Source organism: Manis pentadactyla, chromosome 14 (assembly GCF_030020395.1).
Source record: "Manis pentadactyla isolate mManPen7 chromosome 14, mManPen7.hap1, whole genome shotgun sequence".
NCBI lineage: Eukaryota > Metazoa > Chordata > Mammalia > Pholidota > Manidae > Manis > Manis pentadactyla.
Window position 1 is genome coordinate 30,959,986 of NC_080032.1, and position 17,174 is coordinate 30,977,159.

A 17,174-nucleotide genomic window follows, 5' to 3' on the forward strand; every position below is an offset into this window, starting at 1 on the left:
AGACAATGGTATAGTCTTAACCCAGTCTTCCAGGTGCAAGCAGCCAATGCAGACCAGCTCAACATTTTTTTCCAAAGAATTTAACATTAAGGATTAGAGCCCAGGGCAGGAAATACAGTCACAACTCACAGTAGATATTTTACAAGTAAAAATCACAGGGCCTCACCAGGGGCTTTGAGCTGCACATAGCCATGTCCACGGTCCCCATGTGCTCTGCTTCTACTTTGCACCCCACCCCCAGCAAACTAACTTCTTCAGCTTCCTTCATGACAGTCACACCAAATTCCTTTCTCACCTTTAAACACACAAGCTCCTTCCCATTCCAGGGCCTCCAAATGTACAGTTCCAATTCCCACAGGAAACTCGTCCCTCAGTTTTATCTATCTGACTTACTCTTACCCTCAGGCTCAGCAGAAGGACCACCTCCTCTTTAAGGCCCTCCCTGATCTCCTTCCCCCAATCACTTACCCCCCATCCTTACCACACTCCATATTTACCTCCTCTGTTACATCTTCTCCTTAGAATAAAAGCTGCACAAAAGCCAGGGACTTGTCTGCCTTGTTCCTCCCAACCCGGTATCCTCATTAGAGTGTCTGGCATTTAACGGACATTTAATAAATATCTGTTGTGTGACTCAGATGCTAGAAAGCCACCAGGAACCTAGTTGGCTTCAGTTTCAACTTCAGTCTCTCCCAAACTTTCTGGGGCTTCAAGGCCGTTTATCTGCTTCTCTCAGTACATTTCCTTTATTGGAGACTCTCAGTATATATGAATCTTAAGTTTTAAATTTCTGAGAGATGATCTGGTCCAGGGGGAAAGGGTCAGAGATAACAATGTAATGTCAGATCCTCATTCCAGGTGGAAAATAATTCTTAGCAAAATGAGTGGAGACCAGCCTCTTCAAGGCTAGCTATCTGCTACAGATGTGTGATTAAAAACAGCAAATAATTAAAAGTGTCCTACTGGATACATTTTGGCATACATATATAAAAGAGAATACTATTTAATGACTAAAAACACTGGTGTAGATCTAGACTGACACAGGAAGAAAGCTATGGTATAGTTTCAGTGAAATATGTGTGGTCCAACTCAGCAGTGTATAATCATTATTGTAACAATGTTTCAGGATATTAAACATATACTTAAATATAAACACATAAATTTGATAGGATAAATACATATAAAACTCCCAGTAGTTGTACCTGAGTGATGACTGTCCCTCCCTGGTGCCCTTTTTATATTATATGAATGCTTTACAGTGAGCATATATTACTTAATTTTTGAATTCATAACTCAGTTTTTATCCAAGGAATTCTTGACTGTACTCAGAAAATCACAGAGTACTGGGAGACTGTAATGAAACCCACCTGCCTGTTGTCTGGGTGTGGCTCCCCACTCCCAGTCTTAACCCCAGAGGTAACTAATTTCAACCTTTGGATGTTTCTTCTGTACAGTTCATAGCAATCTCAAAAACTGTGCTTCTCCTACCCCTTCCTGACTCACCCTTTTTGGATATGGCCTATTTACTCATGATGTGGCAGAGTCGGGTGCAGCCCTGAAATGTCTCAGTAACCTCCCCTACTCTTCTAAGATGGATCCATCACTGATTTTGGCTGAGCAAATAATCAGCACCACACTGTGACTGCGATTGCTGTGCACTGACTAGCCAGGTACTGTGTTACACATACATCTCCTTCCTCAGAGAGCTCTTTGGTTTCCCTAGGGTCCCATCTTTCCTCTTCATGGCTTTTCTGTTTTCACTTCCATGGTCTTTAAGAGCTGCACCCTCTCAGATACTCTGGCTGGAAGCCACCTCCCTGCTCCCCAGAAGGCTTTCCCTCAGAATCATCCATCTCCTCATTCCAGTCTGGGCTGGCTGCCCTCCAGGTGTGCTGGCACAGCTGTCACACCTTTGGTGTTTTCCCTTTACTGCTTCTCTGGGTTAGAAGCACTGTTTCCTGAATTCTACTGTCTCCATTCTTTGTTCACGCCCCAGTCTTGCTGAAGTACATTCTCAGGACCATGAGACACTAACACAGAAAGGGTACATGGGTGGTCACTGCAGCCCTTGCATGCCTGGAAAAGTTGTTACCTTTACACTGTATTCCACCAGATACGGAAGTCAATGCAGAACAGACTCCCTGAGCTTTTGAAGGCACTGCTCTAACTTCCTCTGGCACCCAGGAGTGCCCCGTTATTCAGTGCCACTGTTTCATTCACCTCTAAAGTGATCCCATTTTCATTCTCTCCTGCACTACCATCTGCCTTCCTCGACAAAGCTTTTAGGATCTTCTCCTTTTTCTTGTGCTTCTTGGGTCATTTTATCATTTCTGGTCCCTTTGTCATTAATTTTGATATGTGTTAGAAAGCCCTTTCAATCTAGATACTTGCAGTACTTCAGCACCAGGAGATTTTCCTAAATGGGTTCATTTATAACTATCTGTTTTCTATGCTCCTTCTTAAGCTACCATCAGTCAGATGCTGGAACTTTCAAACCAATTCTTCATCTTTTATGCATTCTATATTATCTATCCCTGTCCTTTTGTTTACTTTTGGTGAGACTTCCTTTATTATAACTCTATTAATTTTTTAAAGTAAATTTTAATTGATAGACAAAATAGAAATAGTATCTTCAATAAGGAAATGGTTAGATAAATTATGGGACATCCATTCTATGTGATCATTAAAGAATGAAGATGCACTTATATACACTGGTATGTTCTAAGACATATTACATTAAAAACTTTAAAGAAAAAAAATTGGATGTAAATAGAAGGAAAACAGGATTCAATTCTTTCAACAAATACTAAGCATCTACCAGTTGCCAGCCTCTATTCTGAACACTGATAAAAAACCCTAAAGAATTCACCCCAAAACTACTAGCACTAATAACTGAATTCAACAAAGTTGCAGGATACAAAATTAATATACAGAAATCTCTTGCATTCCTACATACTAATGATGAACGAGAAGAAAGAGAAATCAGGAAAACAATTCCATTTACAATTGCATCAAAAAGAAACACGTATCTAGGAATAAACCTAACAAAGGAGGTGAAAGACCTGTACCCTGAAAACTATAAGACACTCATGAGAGAAATTAAAGAAAGCACCAATAAATGGAAATATATCCTGTGCTCAAGGATAGGAAGAATTAATATCATCAAAATGGCCATCCTGCCTAAACCAACCTACAGATTTAATGCAATCCCTATAAAAATTCCAACAGCATTCTTCAATGAACTAGAACAAATAGTTCTAAAATTCATATGGAACCACAAAAGACCCTGAATAGCCAAAGCAGTCCTGAGAAGGAAGAATAAAGCTGGGGGATTACACTCTCCGACTTCAAGCTCTATGACAAAGCCACAGAAATCAAAACAATTTGGTACTGGCATGGAACAGGACAGAGAGCCCTGATATAAACCCAAACATATATGACCAATTAAAATATGAGAAAGGAGCCATGGATATACAATGGGGAAATGACAGCTTCTTCAGCAGCTGGAGTTGGCAAAACTGGACAGCTACATGTAAGACAATGAAGCTGGATTATTGTCTAACTCCACAGACAAAAGTAAACTCAAAATGGATCAAGGACCTGAATGTTAAGTCATTAAACCATAAAACTCTTAGAAGAAAACATAGGCAAAAATCTCTTGAATAGAAACATGAGTAATTTTTTTCTGAACACATCTCCTCAGGCAAGGGAAACAAAAGCAAAAATGAACAAATGGGACTATATCAAGCTAAAATGCTGTACAGCAAAGGACACCATCAGCAGAACAAAAAGGCATCCTACAGTATGGGAAAATATATCTGTAAACGACGTATCTGATAAGGGGTTAACATTCAAAATATATAACATATATAAAGAACTCACACGCCTCAACACCCAAAAAGCAAATAACCCAATCAAAAAATGTGTGGAGGACCTGAACAGGCACTTCTCCAAAGAAGAAATTCAGATGGCCAACAGGCACATGAAAAGATGCTCCACATTGCTAATTATCAGAGAAATGCAAATTAAAACCACACTGAGATATCACCTCACACCAGTTAGGATGGCCAATATCAGGAAGACTAGGAACAATGCTGGTGAGAATGCAGAGAAAGGGGAACCCTCCTACACTGTTGGTGGGAATGTAAATTAGTTCAACCATTGTGGAAAGCAACATGGAGGTTCCTCAAAAAACTAAAAATAGAAATACCATTTGACTCGGGAATTCCACTCCTTGGAATTTACCCAAAGAAAACAAGAACCCAGATACAAAAAGACATATGCACCCCTATGTTTATCACAGCACTATTTACAATAGCCAAGATATGGAAGCAACCTAAGTGTCCATCAGTAGATGAATGGATAAAGAAGATGTAGTACATATACACAATGGAATATTATTCAGTCATAAGAAAACAAATCCTACCATTTCCAAAACATGCTCAGGGAAATAAGCCAGGTGGAGAAAGACAAGTACCAAATGATTTCACTCATTTGTGGAGTCTAACAACCAAGCAAAACTGAAGAAACAAAACAGCAGCAGACTCACAGACTCCAAGAAGGGACTAGTGGTTACCAAAGGGAAGGCAGTGGGAAGGGAGGAAGAAGGGGATTAAGGGGCATTGTGATTGACACACATGGTGTGTGTGGGGGTCACATAGCATAGCACAGAGAAGACAAGTAGTGACTCTGTGGCATCTTGGTATGCTGATGGGCAGTGACTGTGGTGGTGTGTGTGGGGGGGACTAGATAATACGGGTGAATGTAGTGACCACAATGTTGCTCATGGGAAACCTTTATAAGATTGTATATCAATGATACCTTAATAAAATAAATAAACAGAGGAAGTACAACAATGCTATTAGGCAAACAATTTAAATAGTACAATATATAGATTAGTGACAGATATTAAAGTCTACTACAGTTCTGCAACAGAGTCATTTATATGTTCATATAATTCTGTTATAGAACTATTCACATTTAAGACACCTCAAAACTATCAACGTATTAGTCGTTTATTCACATGAAAATGATGATTAGGTCAAATTTGTAACATGTATACCTTTGTGTAAATTCTGCCTTTAGATCTTAGTGGCAAGTTAACAAACTTTCTATAGGAATGCTGAATTTTTTTAGTAAAATGAGAGAGGTGTGTGAAAAAAAAAATGCATGTGACAGCCCCTCCCACTCTACCCAACCCCATAAAGAATTATCCAGCCCAAGATGTGAGCAGTGCTCAGCATGCAAAACCCTGGTCTGGGATTATATATCACACTGTCTATAGTAGCTTTCTTAGAAGAGTGGAAGACAATTATTATTTATACTTTTGTATTGTTTGTAGGTTTTTTGCAATGAACATGTGCTAGTTTAAAAACACTTCCATAAACAAAAGTTCTCCCTCGTGTTGAGATAAAATCAATCTCTGTAGTTTCTCACACTGGTTCTACACCTTGGGGACACATTCTGAAAGCAGCTAACAATGTTCAAAGAATCTTTTTTCTGCAGGCTAATCTCAGTTTTTTTGAAAGCTCTACATAGGAAATAGTTTCCGAGGGTTATGCATATTAAGAACAATGTGTTCAGTGCTGAACCTCAAATTCTACTTCTGTACTGGCCAGCAAAAAAGAGTGGAATTATCATCTTCCTTCTACATAGATGGCTCACATTAAGCTTATTAAAACACTCAGTCTTTCCATACAAACTGCAGTTCATTCTTTATATTCCCTTTTAAATCTACATGCAAGAAACTGAGAGGCCTGGTTAACTCTCCTGACTATCCCAAGGAGTGTACCACTCTAGTGCCCAGAATGCAACTAGGTTAGAATTTTGAGTCACATTTTAGTCAGAAGCAGATATTCTCACTGCCTGGCTTGAACTCTCGGGTCACTGAAATCCAATCTGATGCATTTAAAAATCACCTAACAAGACAAATTATTTTAGATTCTTATTAATTTCATACAATTCAACAAACATCTAGTGAGTGCTTAGGACACTCTACTGATCAATGAGATGAATAAAACGAAGACGTGAACTGCCCAGAAGTTTATGGCCGACAGCCATTTCATGGGGTTCCTTACTGAAGAAACCATTTGTCCTGACTACCTATAAACTCATTACATATAATGTAGAATCACATAGAATGCTGTATTTCATAAAGAAAGCCTGGGTGCTACTTATTTCTATTCTCTCAATTCTTTGCACATCTTGGGGATTAAACCAATGTTCAGCAAATGTGAGTCAGTGCACCGTGTCGTCATTACTACTACAATATACCTGCAGGCAAACACCTGTAATAGGCCTTTTACTCCTCTCCTCGCTGAAAATAACAGTAGCAATAACTTTTAAATGTATCCAAAACAAATGTATCCAAAACAGTAGCAATAACTTTTAAATGTATCCAAAACAAAAGTGGATTCACAAAGGCATAAAGCACACACAGAAGGATCGGTAACTCTTTACCCCTGGATACAAACAAGAAAGATTCAAGGAATCACAATAAAGAAATGGTGAAGACGAAATTAAATTCCTAAACAAAAATTATTTCCCCACTAACACCAGCGCACTCCCACGTCGTCCCCACCTCACAGGGAGGAAGCTCCCACATAAAGAAAGGCAGGGGGCTCCCACGTACGGCCTGTCCCCAAGGCCTCCTTTCCGACGGCGGGGGCAGAGTCTGCAGGAAAGTCAGGGAAGGCGGAGGCAAGTGGACGGGCTGCGAGACCATCCCAGCCCTGCAAGCCACGCCTGCCCCGAGTGGGCGGCTGAGGACCTGGGGTTCGAATCGCGCCCGAGGTCCGGCCCGGCCGAGCTGGCCGCCCCCCGCCCCTTCCTCAAGCGGTTAACGGCGCGGCCCCACCCCTCCCGCCGGCCCACCCGGTTCCGCCTGCCCCAAGCCGCCACCCCGGCCGGCGCGGCCCGAGGCCTCTGCTCGCTGGCGGTGAGCCTGGGGCTGCCGCGCGTCGCGGAGGTCTGGAGCCGGCCTCCCGTACCTGCACCTTCCTCCGCCCCGCCGTGTTCTGCCGGTGATGGGCCGCCATCTTGCATGTTGACACTCCTACGTCACTTCCGGAAGTGGCGCCGACTCGGCGGAAGTCCCGCCTCTTGCCAAGGGCAGGTGGAGGGAGTGCGGGAGATCCTCGCCCCGCCGCTTGTCGCAACGGCACTTGGCATTGTGGTGAGGTAGCGGCCCCGAGTAGCCGCTGAGTGAGTTCGGCGCTGGCGAGAGCGGCCATTCTGGGTCGAGGAGTAGTATGCGTCCACCGTCGCGGGCAGGTGTGGGCGCCTCCCCTGAAGACCTGAGCACGGCGGAGGGACCGGGGGCTGGGCGGCCGGGACGGGCCCTACGCCAGTACCCCAGACGTGCGGAATTATAAACTGGTCTCGAAGCAGGAGAAACTGAAGGGTTTGCAAAGGAGGTGGGCTCCATCTTCTGGAGAGCCAAGTGTCCATTTAAGTAACAGAAATGTTTTGGGGAAGGCCAAAATACACACTAGTTAAAATTGTTCCCAGAGACACTTTCCTAAGGTCCAGATCCTGAAGGATATGGGTCCCTCCTAGGATCCGGGTGGGACAGGGACACCCTCTGGGCGAAGGTCTGACGTAGGAAGTTCTCCTGACACTAATTATAGGTGCTGAGGATGCTCAGAACCTTTCCTGGGGAAGTGAATCCTTTAAAGCTGCACTGTCCCATGCAGCATCCTCTGGCCACCTGTGCCTGCTGAGCACTTGAAATACAGCTAGTTCAAATTGAGATGTGGTAAATAAGACAAATTGAGATGTAAAGGTCACCAAATTTCAAAGGATTAGGATGAACAAAAGGGTATAAAATACTTCACAGTTTTTCTATTGATTATATGTTAAAATGATAATGTTTTAGATATATTGGGTTAAATAAGATGAAGATTAATTTCTTCTTATAACGTAGCCAGTAGTATATTTAAAGTTAATATGTAGCTCATATCTATTGCATTGTGCTAATATAGAAAAAATGCTCAGAAAAGTTCTTGTCCAGATAAATGCCTTTTTAAATTAATGCATGTGAATTAGAGTAGTAGAAACTGATGGTAGAAAGCTTCATAAGCAAAACTGACAATGACAACTTGAAGATAAATTACCTATACTGTATTTTATTACAGTAATGCATTTATTTAATAATGTATTCATTCAGCACAATATTTAGCACCTGTTATGTACTAAACACTATATTAAGTGTTCAGGATCCAGTGGTGGTACACATAGTTATAGAACTAAGAGTCCCAGGGTAAGGCAGGAATAATTAAACAAATAAATGAAGAAAGATAGTTATAAGATAGCAAGCGATCCCTAAGATCTGAGGATGGAATTAACTAGGCAAGAGAGGTAACAGTCTGAGCAAAGATCTTGTGGCAGTAGGAAGCATGGAACTTTCCAGGAATTAAGGACCAAAGCTTGGTGTACAGACAGCAAGGGGAAGGAGTAGGCAGAGGCCACACCCAGCAGGGTCTTTTAGATCAGTGAGAAACTTTTGAAGGGAGTTGGGAGGAACAAGATCTGCAATAAAAAAAAAATTTATTTAAATACCTCTTGTGCAGGTGGGAAGGGCCAGGCGCCAGCAGTCCTGTTGCTGTGCCCAGTGTGCTGCTACCTGCCCAGGGGATTGTTAAGTTGTGGTCCGACTTTGGACCTGAAGAATGTGGAAGCTGTGAAGTCCTCTTAGTGGGCAGAATGTCCAGCAGTATGTTTTGAAGTGCACTTCACCTGAAAGGAGAGATGGCCTTGGGTATAATTCATGGTCTGAAGCTAACTGACCAGTTGGTCAAGGACGTAGATAGAGCAAGACTGGAGAACTGGTGGCAAGAAAGATTTGGGAAGGACTATGGTGATTAACTTGCAGAGTGGATTTGGGAAGGACTATGGTGATTAACTTGCAGAATGGATGAAACGAACTGTTCTGTCGTGGAAACTCAGCCTCCTTTTCCAGGCCCAATGCTTGCTCAGTGGAATCATGGATGCAACGGCAGTACCAGGATTGGAGATGTGCATGGGATCATCCAACCACTGCTGAGGGTCCAGGTCACCAGTAGCAGGACCAATCCTGAGCTGGTGATTCACTCCATGCTCCCAAGAGGATCAGCCAACCACTTGGAGGAAAAAAGATTACATTGGCCCTCCCTGGTCACTGAGGGAGTAGTTACTTGACCTTTCTGATAAACATTATTCTAGATTTAGATCTGTCTTTCCTGCTTGCCTGTTTTCTGTCAGTGCCACCATTTGGGAACTTAGTAAATGCTTTATAGACGATTGTTGTATCTGACACCATATTGCTTCTGACCAAGAAATTCAGGCTGTAATGAAAGAAGGCAGGGGTCTGCTGCCCATAGAATTCATTGATCTAACTGTATATTCACCTGGAAGCGCTGATCTTACTGAACATTTAGTTACGGTGTCTTCTAGGAAACCCTTTTCGATGCTCTCATAGGTGCAGCATATACTTTGAACTAGTGTCCAGTATTTGGTACTCTTTCTTTCTGTTCCTGTTGTCTGTTGCTGTATAACTTCCCCAAATTTACTGGTCTAAACAACTACAACGTTTGCTTTGCTTACAAATCTCAAATTCATGCAAGGCTCAGTGGGAATAGCTTATCTGTCCGTTTTCCACTTGTTGCCCACTGGGGCAGCTAAAAAAGCTGGGGTTTGGAATCATCTACAGGTCCAGTCCTTCACATGTATGGTGACTAATGCTGACTCTGTGGCCGGACATCTGCTCATGGCCTTTCCACAGTGCTGTTTTGTTCCTCACAACATAGTAGCCGGGTTCCCAGGGCAAGGATCCCAAAAGAGAGATACCTGGGTGGAAACTCTAATGCCTTTTCTAAACCACGAAAGTCCTGCAGGATCTCTTCAACCCACATTCAGTTCATTAGGACTTTGTCATTAAGGCTGGGTATATCTAAAGTAGTTCCTTTTTTTAATGGGAAAAATGTCAAAGTATTTGTGGTTATGCTTTAAAACCATCACACTTCCATAGGCAGAATTAATGGATTTAGAAACAAAGGGATTATACCCAATGAACCCTACTTAAAATTTTTTTATTTAACTGCCATTCTCTGAAATTCTGGGCTTTGCTGGTTTAGGGGTTTCTTACAAAACAAAGGAATCTTCTAACAACAGCTGGACAGTGGTTCCACTGATTTGTAGCGAAGACTGCCATGTAACCATTTTGCATGTGTTGTGTCCCTGGACTGGCAAGAGAAGGAGAAAAAGGAGGTAATGATATTGGCCGGAGTGGATAGCCCTGGTCATCAAGCAGAGATAGCTTTGCTGGTGTACCTTTAAACAAACAGGTCCATCAAACTCTCAGATCCCTTAGAAATGAAGGTATTCGTTGAAGGTAAAGGGAACTTGGAATGGTTGGAGAAAGGAAGCCATAAAGGGAGGTGAAGTCCTGAAAGGGGGAGAAATGAGAGCTGTCATCTTGTACTTCCTTTTGTGATGGATCATGTATACTTGATATGTTTTGATTTTCATTTTCTTTCTTTACCCTTTATGTCACCATTGTATGTAGGGTGTGCTATTGCTGAAACCTCATTAATTAGCCCAGAAGTTGCAGAGTAGTAGATACCACCTAGATGTTCTAGACTTAGAAAGGGATAGATAGATGGAACATCAGGTTAATTGCCTTGAGGGGGTGATAGAGTGCCTCTTTGATTGAAAGTGAGTTGCAATATTTTAAATGACAATTTTTTGTGAAGTGTTAAATAACAAAAATTCAACAGAGAGAATATTAAAGATGAAATTAGCTCTATTAATCATTTCATGAATTGTGCAGCAGCCCATCTGGAAAGTAGTAGGGATCTCTGCAGAGAAGGAAAGGTTTTCAGAGGTAGAAAGGGAGTGGAAACCAGAAAATTATTAGCAGAGAATCCATTGTTCTAGGCAAGGTCACCTTCCCAAGGGTAACAGAAGAGGTCTATCAGTAAAATGCCTAGTGTTGACCAGGAAATTCCATGTTGGCTGGTTAAAGGTTACATTCCTGGTGGGGGCAGGGGGGGGTGCTAAAATGCAGTCAGATTAGGTACTAAGTCTTGACTTGTTGCTGTGTGTCCATTAACATGAGTGAGTGCATCTTTTGGCCTGTGGTTTTCTTTTAACAGAAGTGTGAGCATTGAACAAATGGTTATTTTGGTGTTGGGCAGCCTAAGGGGTGAGTTTGTGCTTGATGTTTTTGTGGGTTTTTTTTCCTGCTTCCATCACTGAGTTCTCTTTCTGCACTGCAAATTCCCCATGGTTTGTCCTGGTAGTGGTGAGCACTGCTTACAGAAAGTGAGACACTTACTTTTTGTAGCCTTCTTACAATAGGAGTATGTGCATGTGCCCTAAGCTTGATTAATCAGATGATGTCTGGACTGCAACTTCATGAGAAACTGTAGGCCAGCACCATTCAGCTAAGTGGCTCTCAAATTCCTGACCAGAAACTGTGATAATACATGTTTGTTGTTTTAAGTGCCTTAAGTGGTGGGACAGTTTGTTATGCAGCAGTATGTAAGTAACACATCCTCTTCTTGGTGCAGAGGGGAGATGTCACAGTACCTTCACAACTCTGCAAAGGTATTCTCACACCAGCATCTCATTCTGCATTGAGTTCTTTGTCTCACTGGTGTCAGTACTGGAGGCTTATCCAGCTGGGAGTCCTTTGTCAATCTCAGCATTTCCTGCATGGGAAGATTGGCATCTTTATTTAAAATGTGAGCAGCCTTGACACCTGTTGTATTTATTTTCAGATTTTGAGACCTCTGCCTAAAGCCTGGACAACACTAAATTTTAACATCCTGAAAAAAAATTCCACACACCCATTAAATAAAAATGCAGTACAATAAAAAGTAAGTAAGAGTTCTAGAAGGGTTTGTTCTAAATAAACCAATATGTTCTCATTAATCTTGCTCTAGAGGTTGGCCCTTCCCTTGGCCAGTTACTTGAGCTGTTAGCTTCTTTCCTCTTCAGTGTCTTTATCTGTAATATGGAATAACAATGGTACCTGTCTCATCTGAAATAATGTTAGCGTAGCATCTGGTATGTAGGAAACAGTGTATTCTAGGTATTATCTTGAGTCATCGCCTGGCTCTGGAAACATTGCCAAAGTGTTGTGCTTTCCTGGAGTAGGTTGTCTCATAAATTTTATGTAGTCTAGGCTCTGTCATTTTTTGAAGTTTTCAAACCAGCTTGAAATTTTTTATCTTTTGTTCTTAGCTCCTCTCTTGTTCTCAGTAGTCTGGATAAGGGTTTGTGAAGTGGTAAGGGCTTTTCACAGATGGTCTGTGTGCCTAAACACATATCTTCCAGCTACATGATCATCCTACTTCGTGAAGTGAAGATAACCGGGTATGTCTTTGTATCATCCTCAGTCTTGCTATCATTGGGGGAGATGTGAATGTTTTTGAATTTTTTATTTTAATTGTTTAAGAGTAATTAATATGTTTTGAACATTTGTTTGAAAACATGAAATCATATGGAGCCTTGGTTTGCAACTACTACTGTCTGCTAGTGCTTAGTGAATTAATTTGGATATTTTAAAGATAAATTTTAAAAGAGCAGAATTTTCAGCTTCATGTAGGTAATGCAGAAATGCTAAATAAATTTTTTAATGCAAGTCTGTTATGGTATCAGTCAGATTCATGGAGAAATTGAGAAGCTCCATGATTTCCTTGTAACTCTAATGATTCTGTACTAAGAAGGGTGTCACGATATAAGAACACAAGCTCCTAACTAAATGAGTATGCATAAGTAAAGCAATATAATGTAAATGCATATGGAAACTCAGATTGTATAAGGTGGTTATGTCAAAAGTTGTGTGCTCTTTTATGGTTTGTCAGCAAATCCTCAGGTTTAAATACAGCCTTAGAAGTTAGAAGACTCATTGAACAGTTCGCTTGTTTCTGAACACGCAGGAAACAAAAAACCTTTAATTCTTGTTATCTCTTTCTGTTTGAATATTTTACCTGCCAGTGTTAGAAACATAAACTGGTCTTCCATTCCAGAAATGTTTCCACTTCCATCTAGCTTTCCCACTGGAGGGCAGTAGAGAACCACCAGGACACCAGTTCTAATGGGACAAGAGAGTCTACTTTTTTCCTACTGATTTTTCACAGAATTTTTCCTGCTGATTTCCTACAGCTTTCCTACTGATCAAAAGTCATAATCAAGTACCTTTTCAGGAAACCTACTTGCTCCCATAAAAAGCCACAATTGATTGTGAAAGTAAAAGGAAATAAAGCAAATTATGCATTTATGACATTTACTAAGTGGGCAGAAAAAACTCCTAAGACAAATCATAAATGTACTTTTTTTGTGGTGGGATTTTTTGTTCAGGAACTGAACTGGCTGGGGCTTCCTAAAATACTAGTCCAAAAAGGTGCAGTGGCTGTTGATGCTGGGGTTCTTGTTTGCAGAGTTGAAGAATGAACTTAGCAAACACCCAAGGTAGGAGAGCCAGGGTGAGGCTTTTATTTAGAGATACAGTGAGAGGATAGAGCTCCTGGCTCATGCCAGGAGGGGACAAGAGAGCCCGGGGTGGTGCATTGTCTAGGGGATTTATAAGCAGTTGAGGATTTGGGGGAATTGAAGGCTTAGGGTGTGGACTTGTACCGCCTGCCCTGCCCACAAGGTGGGCTGGGTTGTTGTCTGTTTGCTAGGGCTGTTTACAGTGAAGTCACAGGTTATGCTGAGATACCCTTGCAGAACACTCAAATATTCCAGGCCAAGTTGCTGCTGGCCTTTTGACCTTTAACTGATCTCACTGAAGATGTCTATATTCCTAGTCTGGTATCTTTACCCTAGAGAATTAGTGTGACCTTGACTTTGCATAATGCTGAACACAGAGTTTCAATAGGGACTTTACATTGTTACATTGCATTGACTGTAAATATCTTGCCTTGCTTTTTCTGGAGGCTCTCACCCCACTCTGTCTAAGCCCATGGTTCCTGTCTCAGCTGTGACTGGTGTTACTTCACAAACTCTGATTTGTAAAGTTACCTATTACCTGTTAAAATTAAATTAACTATAATTTTGAGCTCACAGCCAGTCAAAATGATGGAAAAATCAGCCTCAGTCCTTGTTAAGACTCCTCTGGCCACCCTGACCCCTTACGGTCACTCATAGATCCCAGGAATCACTTACCAGGAGGCACTAACAATCCTTAGGCCACAGTGGTTCAGACTGAGTGAGATGCCCAGTGTTCCTGGGAAGTGGCCAGACCTGTGGTCTTTTTCTGCATTGGGACTGGGATTTTTTGTTAGGGCTGGAAATCCCATGCCTGGGGCCCTCCTCCATAAGATCATCAGCCATCATTGATCAGGTTCTGTCACTACTGGGCAGGAAAAATTTTCCTACCCTCAAGGTTCTTTTGGCTGGTCTAAGAATGAAATTGCCATGAGACAGATTAACAGGAGAGAATTAAATTTAATTATGTATGTATGGGGGCTCCATAAGACCAGGAGGCCTGCAGGCAGTCAGGCAGCTGAGGCTTTTATGCCATCCAGCTAAAGGAGAAGGGAAGAAAGGTCTGGGACTTGAAAGGGAAGGAAGACAACTCACAGGAATTGTGAAAAAGACTAAATGTTAGGTAAACAGATGTTTGCTGGGGTACACAGAGGCAATGGGGCTCGGAGAGGACATTTAATGGACGGCTAATTCTCCCCTGTCCACCACCCCTAGAGCATTTACACTGTATGTCTACAGTGATGGCTCCCTTCCTGGAATAGGTTCCGTATTTAAATCTGTTTAGCAGTTAGGGGGAAGGTCCAAGTTTCTTCCTGAACTTTCTGGTTCTTACAAATAAGCCTAAAATAATCCACATGTCCAAGAGACATTTTGGGATGGCAAATTTTGCTCCCCTATAGTCACCAACCTGGATGCTTTTAACAGTGGTCACAGGGCTTCATTCCTTGCACACCCCTCCTGCTTTCACCGACTTCTCTGCCCTCCAGCGAGATGTATTTCTCCACTGCTCTCCCTTCCCATCCAGATGCGCAGCTTGACCTCATGGTGTTTGGGTTTTCACTAAAAACAACAAGAAGAGTCATATTTAAGCCTAAGGCCCAGTAATACAACAGCTCCTGAGATCAGCAAGCACTGTGGACTGGCTACCATCAACAGAAAGTGGGGAAGAAGGAAAACAAAATACACTCTAATGTCCCAATAAATTACCCTGCACAGAAGCTAGAACTGAAGACAGTTCTTTTCCTAGTAACCTCCCTGCTGAAATCACAGGCATTCTTTAGGCCTCTAAATACCTTCAGGCAGCATTCAAAATTAGGGCTGTGAGCTTGGAAGTCTTCCTTTGTTAATTGGTTGTACATGATGCCTGTAGAAGCCTTTGAGTGGCAAAGCTTGGGGGGGGGGGGCAGTTTCCATGGTGATTTTTCAATGCACCTTTTTCTTGTGCTTCAGTTAGATCTTGTTTGCTGAGCTTCTGAATGAGAGGCAACAGCCAAGTCACTTCTGGAGGGCAAGAGGTGGGAAGGACGCATCCACGTTCTGAACCCACTGAGTTGAGCTACGCTTGCCTTGTCCCCACTTCATGGTTGCTTCAGCCCCACATTTGCAACACACGTGACAAAGGGCCGATTTCCTTAGTATATAAAGAGAGCTGACATGTTAATATGAACAATAACAAAACACAATAGAAAAAAATGGGGAATGGACATAAATAGAATAAAATTGATGGCTTACATTGTATGAAAATATGTTAATCTCATTCATAATGAAGGAAATACATATTTAAGTAAGATACCATTTTTCACCTACCAGACTGGAAAAGAGCTAAAAATTTGATAATGTACTGTGTTCCAAGAATGTGGAAAAATTATTTTATATACTCTGAGAGGGTAAATTGGTATTTTTTTCGCATGGTGATTTAGCAGTTCCTCTTCGAGAAATTCATCCTACAAGTGTAATTACATTTGACTTTAAAGCACAAGTAAGAGTATTTATTGAAGCATTTTTGAAGCAAATGCCTGGCGCAGATTAAACGAGTTACCCCCACATCCAGACAGTTATTCACAGGCAACGAGGGGCAAAAGTAAAGTCTAGATTTTCCTCCCCTCCCATGAGTTGTGGATCAATCTATTTGCTAAACACTATCAAGGGATAATTCTCAAAAAACAAAAAAAACGTGTTAAAGATTTTATTTTGCTCATAATGAAGGAACTAGGCAGATGTCATAACTGTGTCAAGGAGGAGTGGGAGCACAAATTCATGTGGAATAAATGTTGAAATGAATGTGCAAATGGGGCAAAACTTGTTTTTCACAAGTAGGGATGTTGTGTCTGCACCTTACAGAACTGATTTGCGTGTGGACAGAGGAATTACTTTGCACTGTTAGCAGTGACCTATAACTTCCAGAGTTGTGAGATAGCGGTCATAGAAACAGTAATGCTGCAGAGTGTGGAGCAGTTTCTTGTTGAAGCCATTGTCGCAGATTTAGGTGGAAAATGTAGAGTCTAACAGCATATAAAACAAGTGTCCCAAGTATATGTAAAAAGGACATTCAAGTGTGTACATATATATGTTCACATTCTCATTGACTTCCTCGGGAGACAGAAGAAATTGGTAACTGTGGCTGACACAGGAAAGGGACTGAGAGTCGGGAATCAGCTGAAAGGGGCTCTGTGTTTCACTGCAGACCTTTACGTACAGCTTGATTATTTTCTTTACTTTTACCATGAGTGTAGGCTATTTTTTCAAGAAAAATAAATCTCTCACAAACATTAGTGTGACAAATAATAAAGCAGTAAAACATGTAAATCAAGCATTGCAGAAAATACAAGGAGAAATGGGTAGAAATTTAATACGTATGGGAGAGGGCCTGTAACAACCTCTTTCAGGTTTAGGCAATTGAGCAGACAAAAAATAAGGCTGTGGAGGACAGTTTTCAGTGTGGCTGCATAGTAAGGACAACTAGGTTGCTTCTTTAGAAAGACTTTTTAAATTTCAAACACATGCAAAAGTAGACTAACCTAATGAACCCACACGACCCACCACCCAACTACCACTTAACCAATTCATGGCCAACTACTTCCCCATCCACTTGATTCCTTTCAAATTACATTGAAGCAAATCCCAGAAATCATATCATTTAATGTATAAACATTTCCAACAGTGAGTATCTCTAAAAATATAAGAAATCATTTTTAAAAACA

At 41.5% G+C, this 17,174-nt stretch overlaps 1 protein-coding gene and 1 long non-coding RNA gene across 6 annotated transcripts in view; one reads left to right on the forward strand and one right to left on the reverse strand.

The window, feature by feature from the left end:
- WDR48 (WD repeat domain 48) overlaps window positions 1–7,092 on the reverse strand; it is a 43,146-nt gene extending 36,054 nt beyond the window's left edge. For 3 of the 4 annotated variants that reach the window (XM_036921669.2, XM_036921668.2, XM_057492004.1), the window contains exon 1: window positions 6,990–7,091. In XM_036921669.2, coding sequence (XP_036777564.1) covers window positions 6,990–7,037 — 48 coding nt within the window. In that variant the 5' untranslated portion in view covers window positions 7,038–7,091. Of the gene's footprint in view, window positions 1–6,989 lie in introns of all 4 variants that reach the window. The other variant, XM_036921670.2, reaches the window with a different exon arrangement.
- A 56-nt stretch (window positions 7,093–7,148) lies between these two features.
- LOC118930423 (uncharacterized) lies at window positions 7,149–13,499 on the forward strand. Of its 2 annotated transcripts, XR_005032045.2 has the most exons (3): window positions 7,149–7,415; window positions 8,571–11,858; window positions 12,226–13,499. It is a non-coding gene; the product is annotated as an uncharacterized LOC118930423 (long non-coding RNA). The 2 variants fall into 2 exon arrangements; XR_008993798.1 differs by having other exon boundaries at window positions 8,571–13,499.
- Window positions 13,500–17,174: the final 3,675 nt, after the last annotated feature.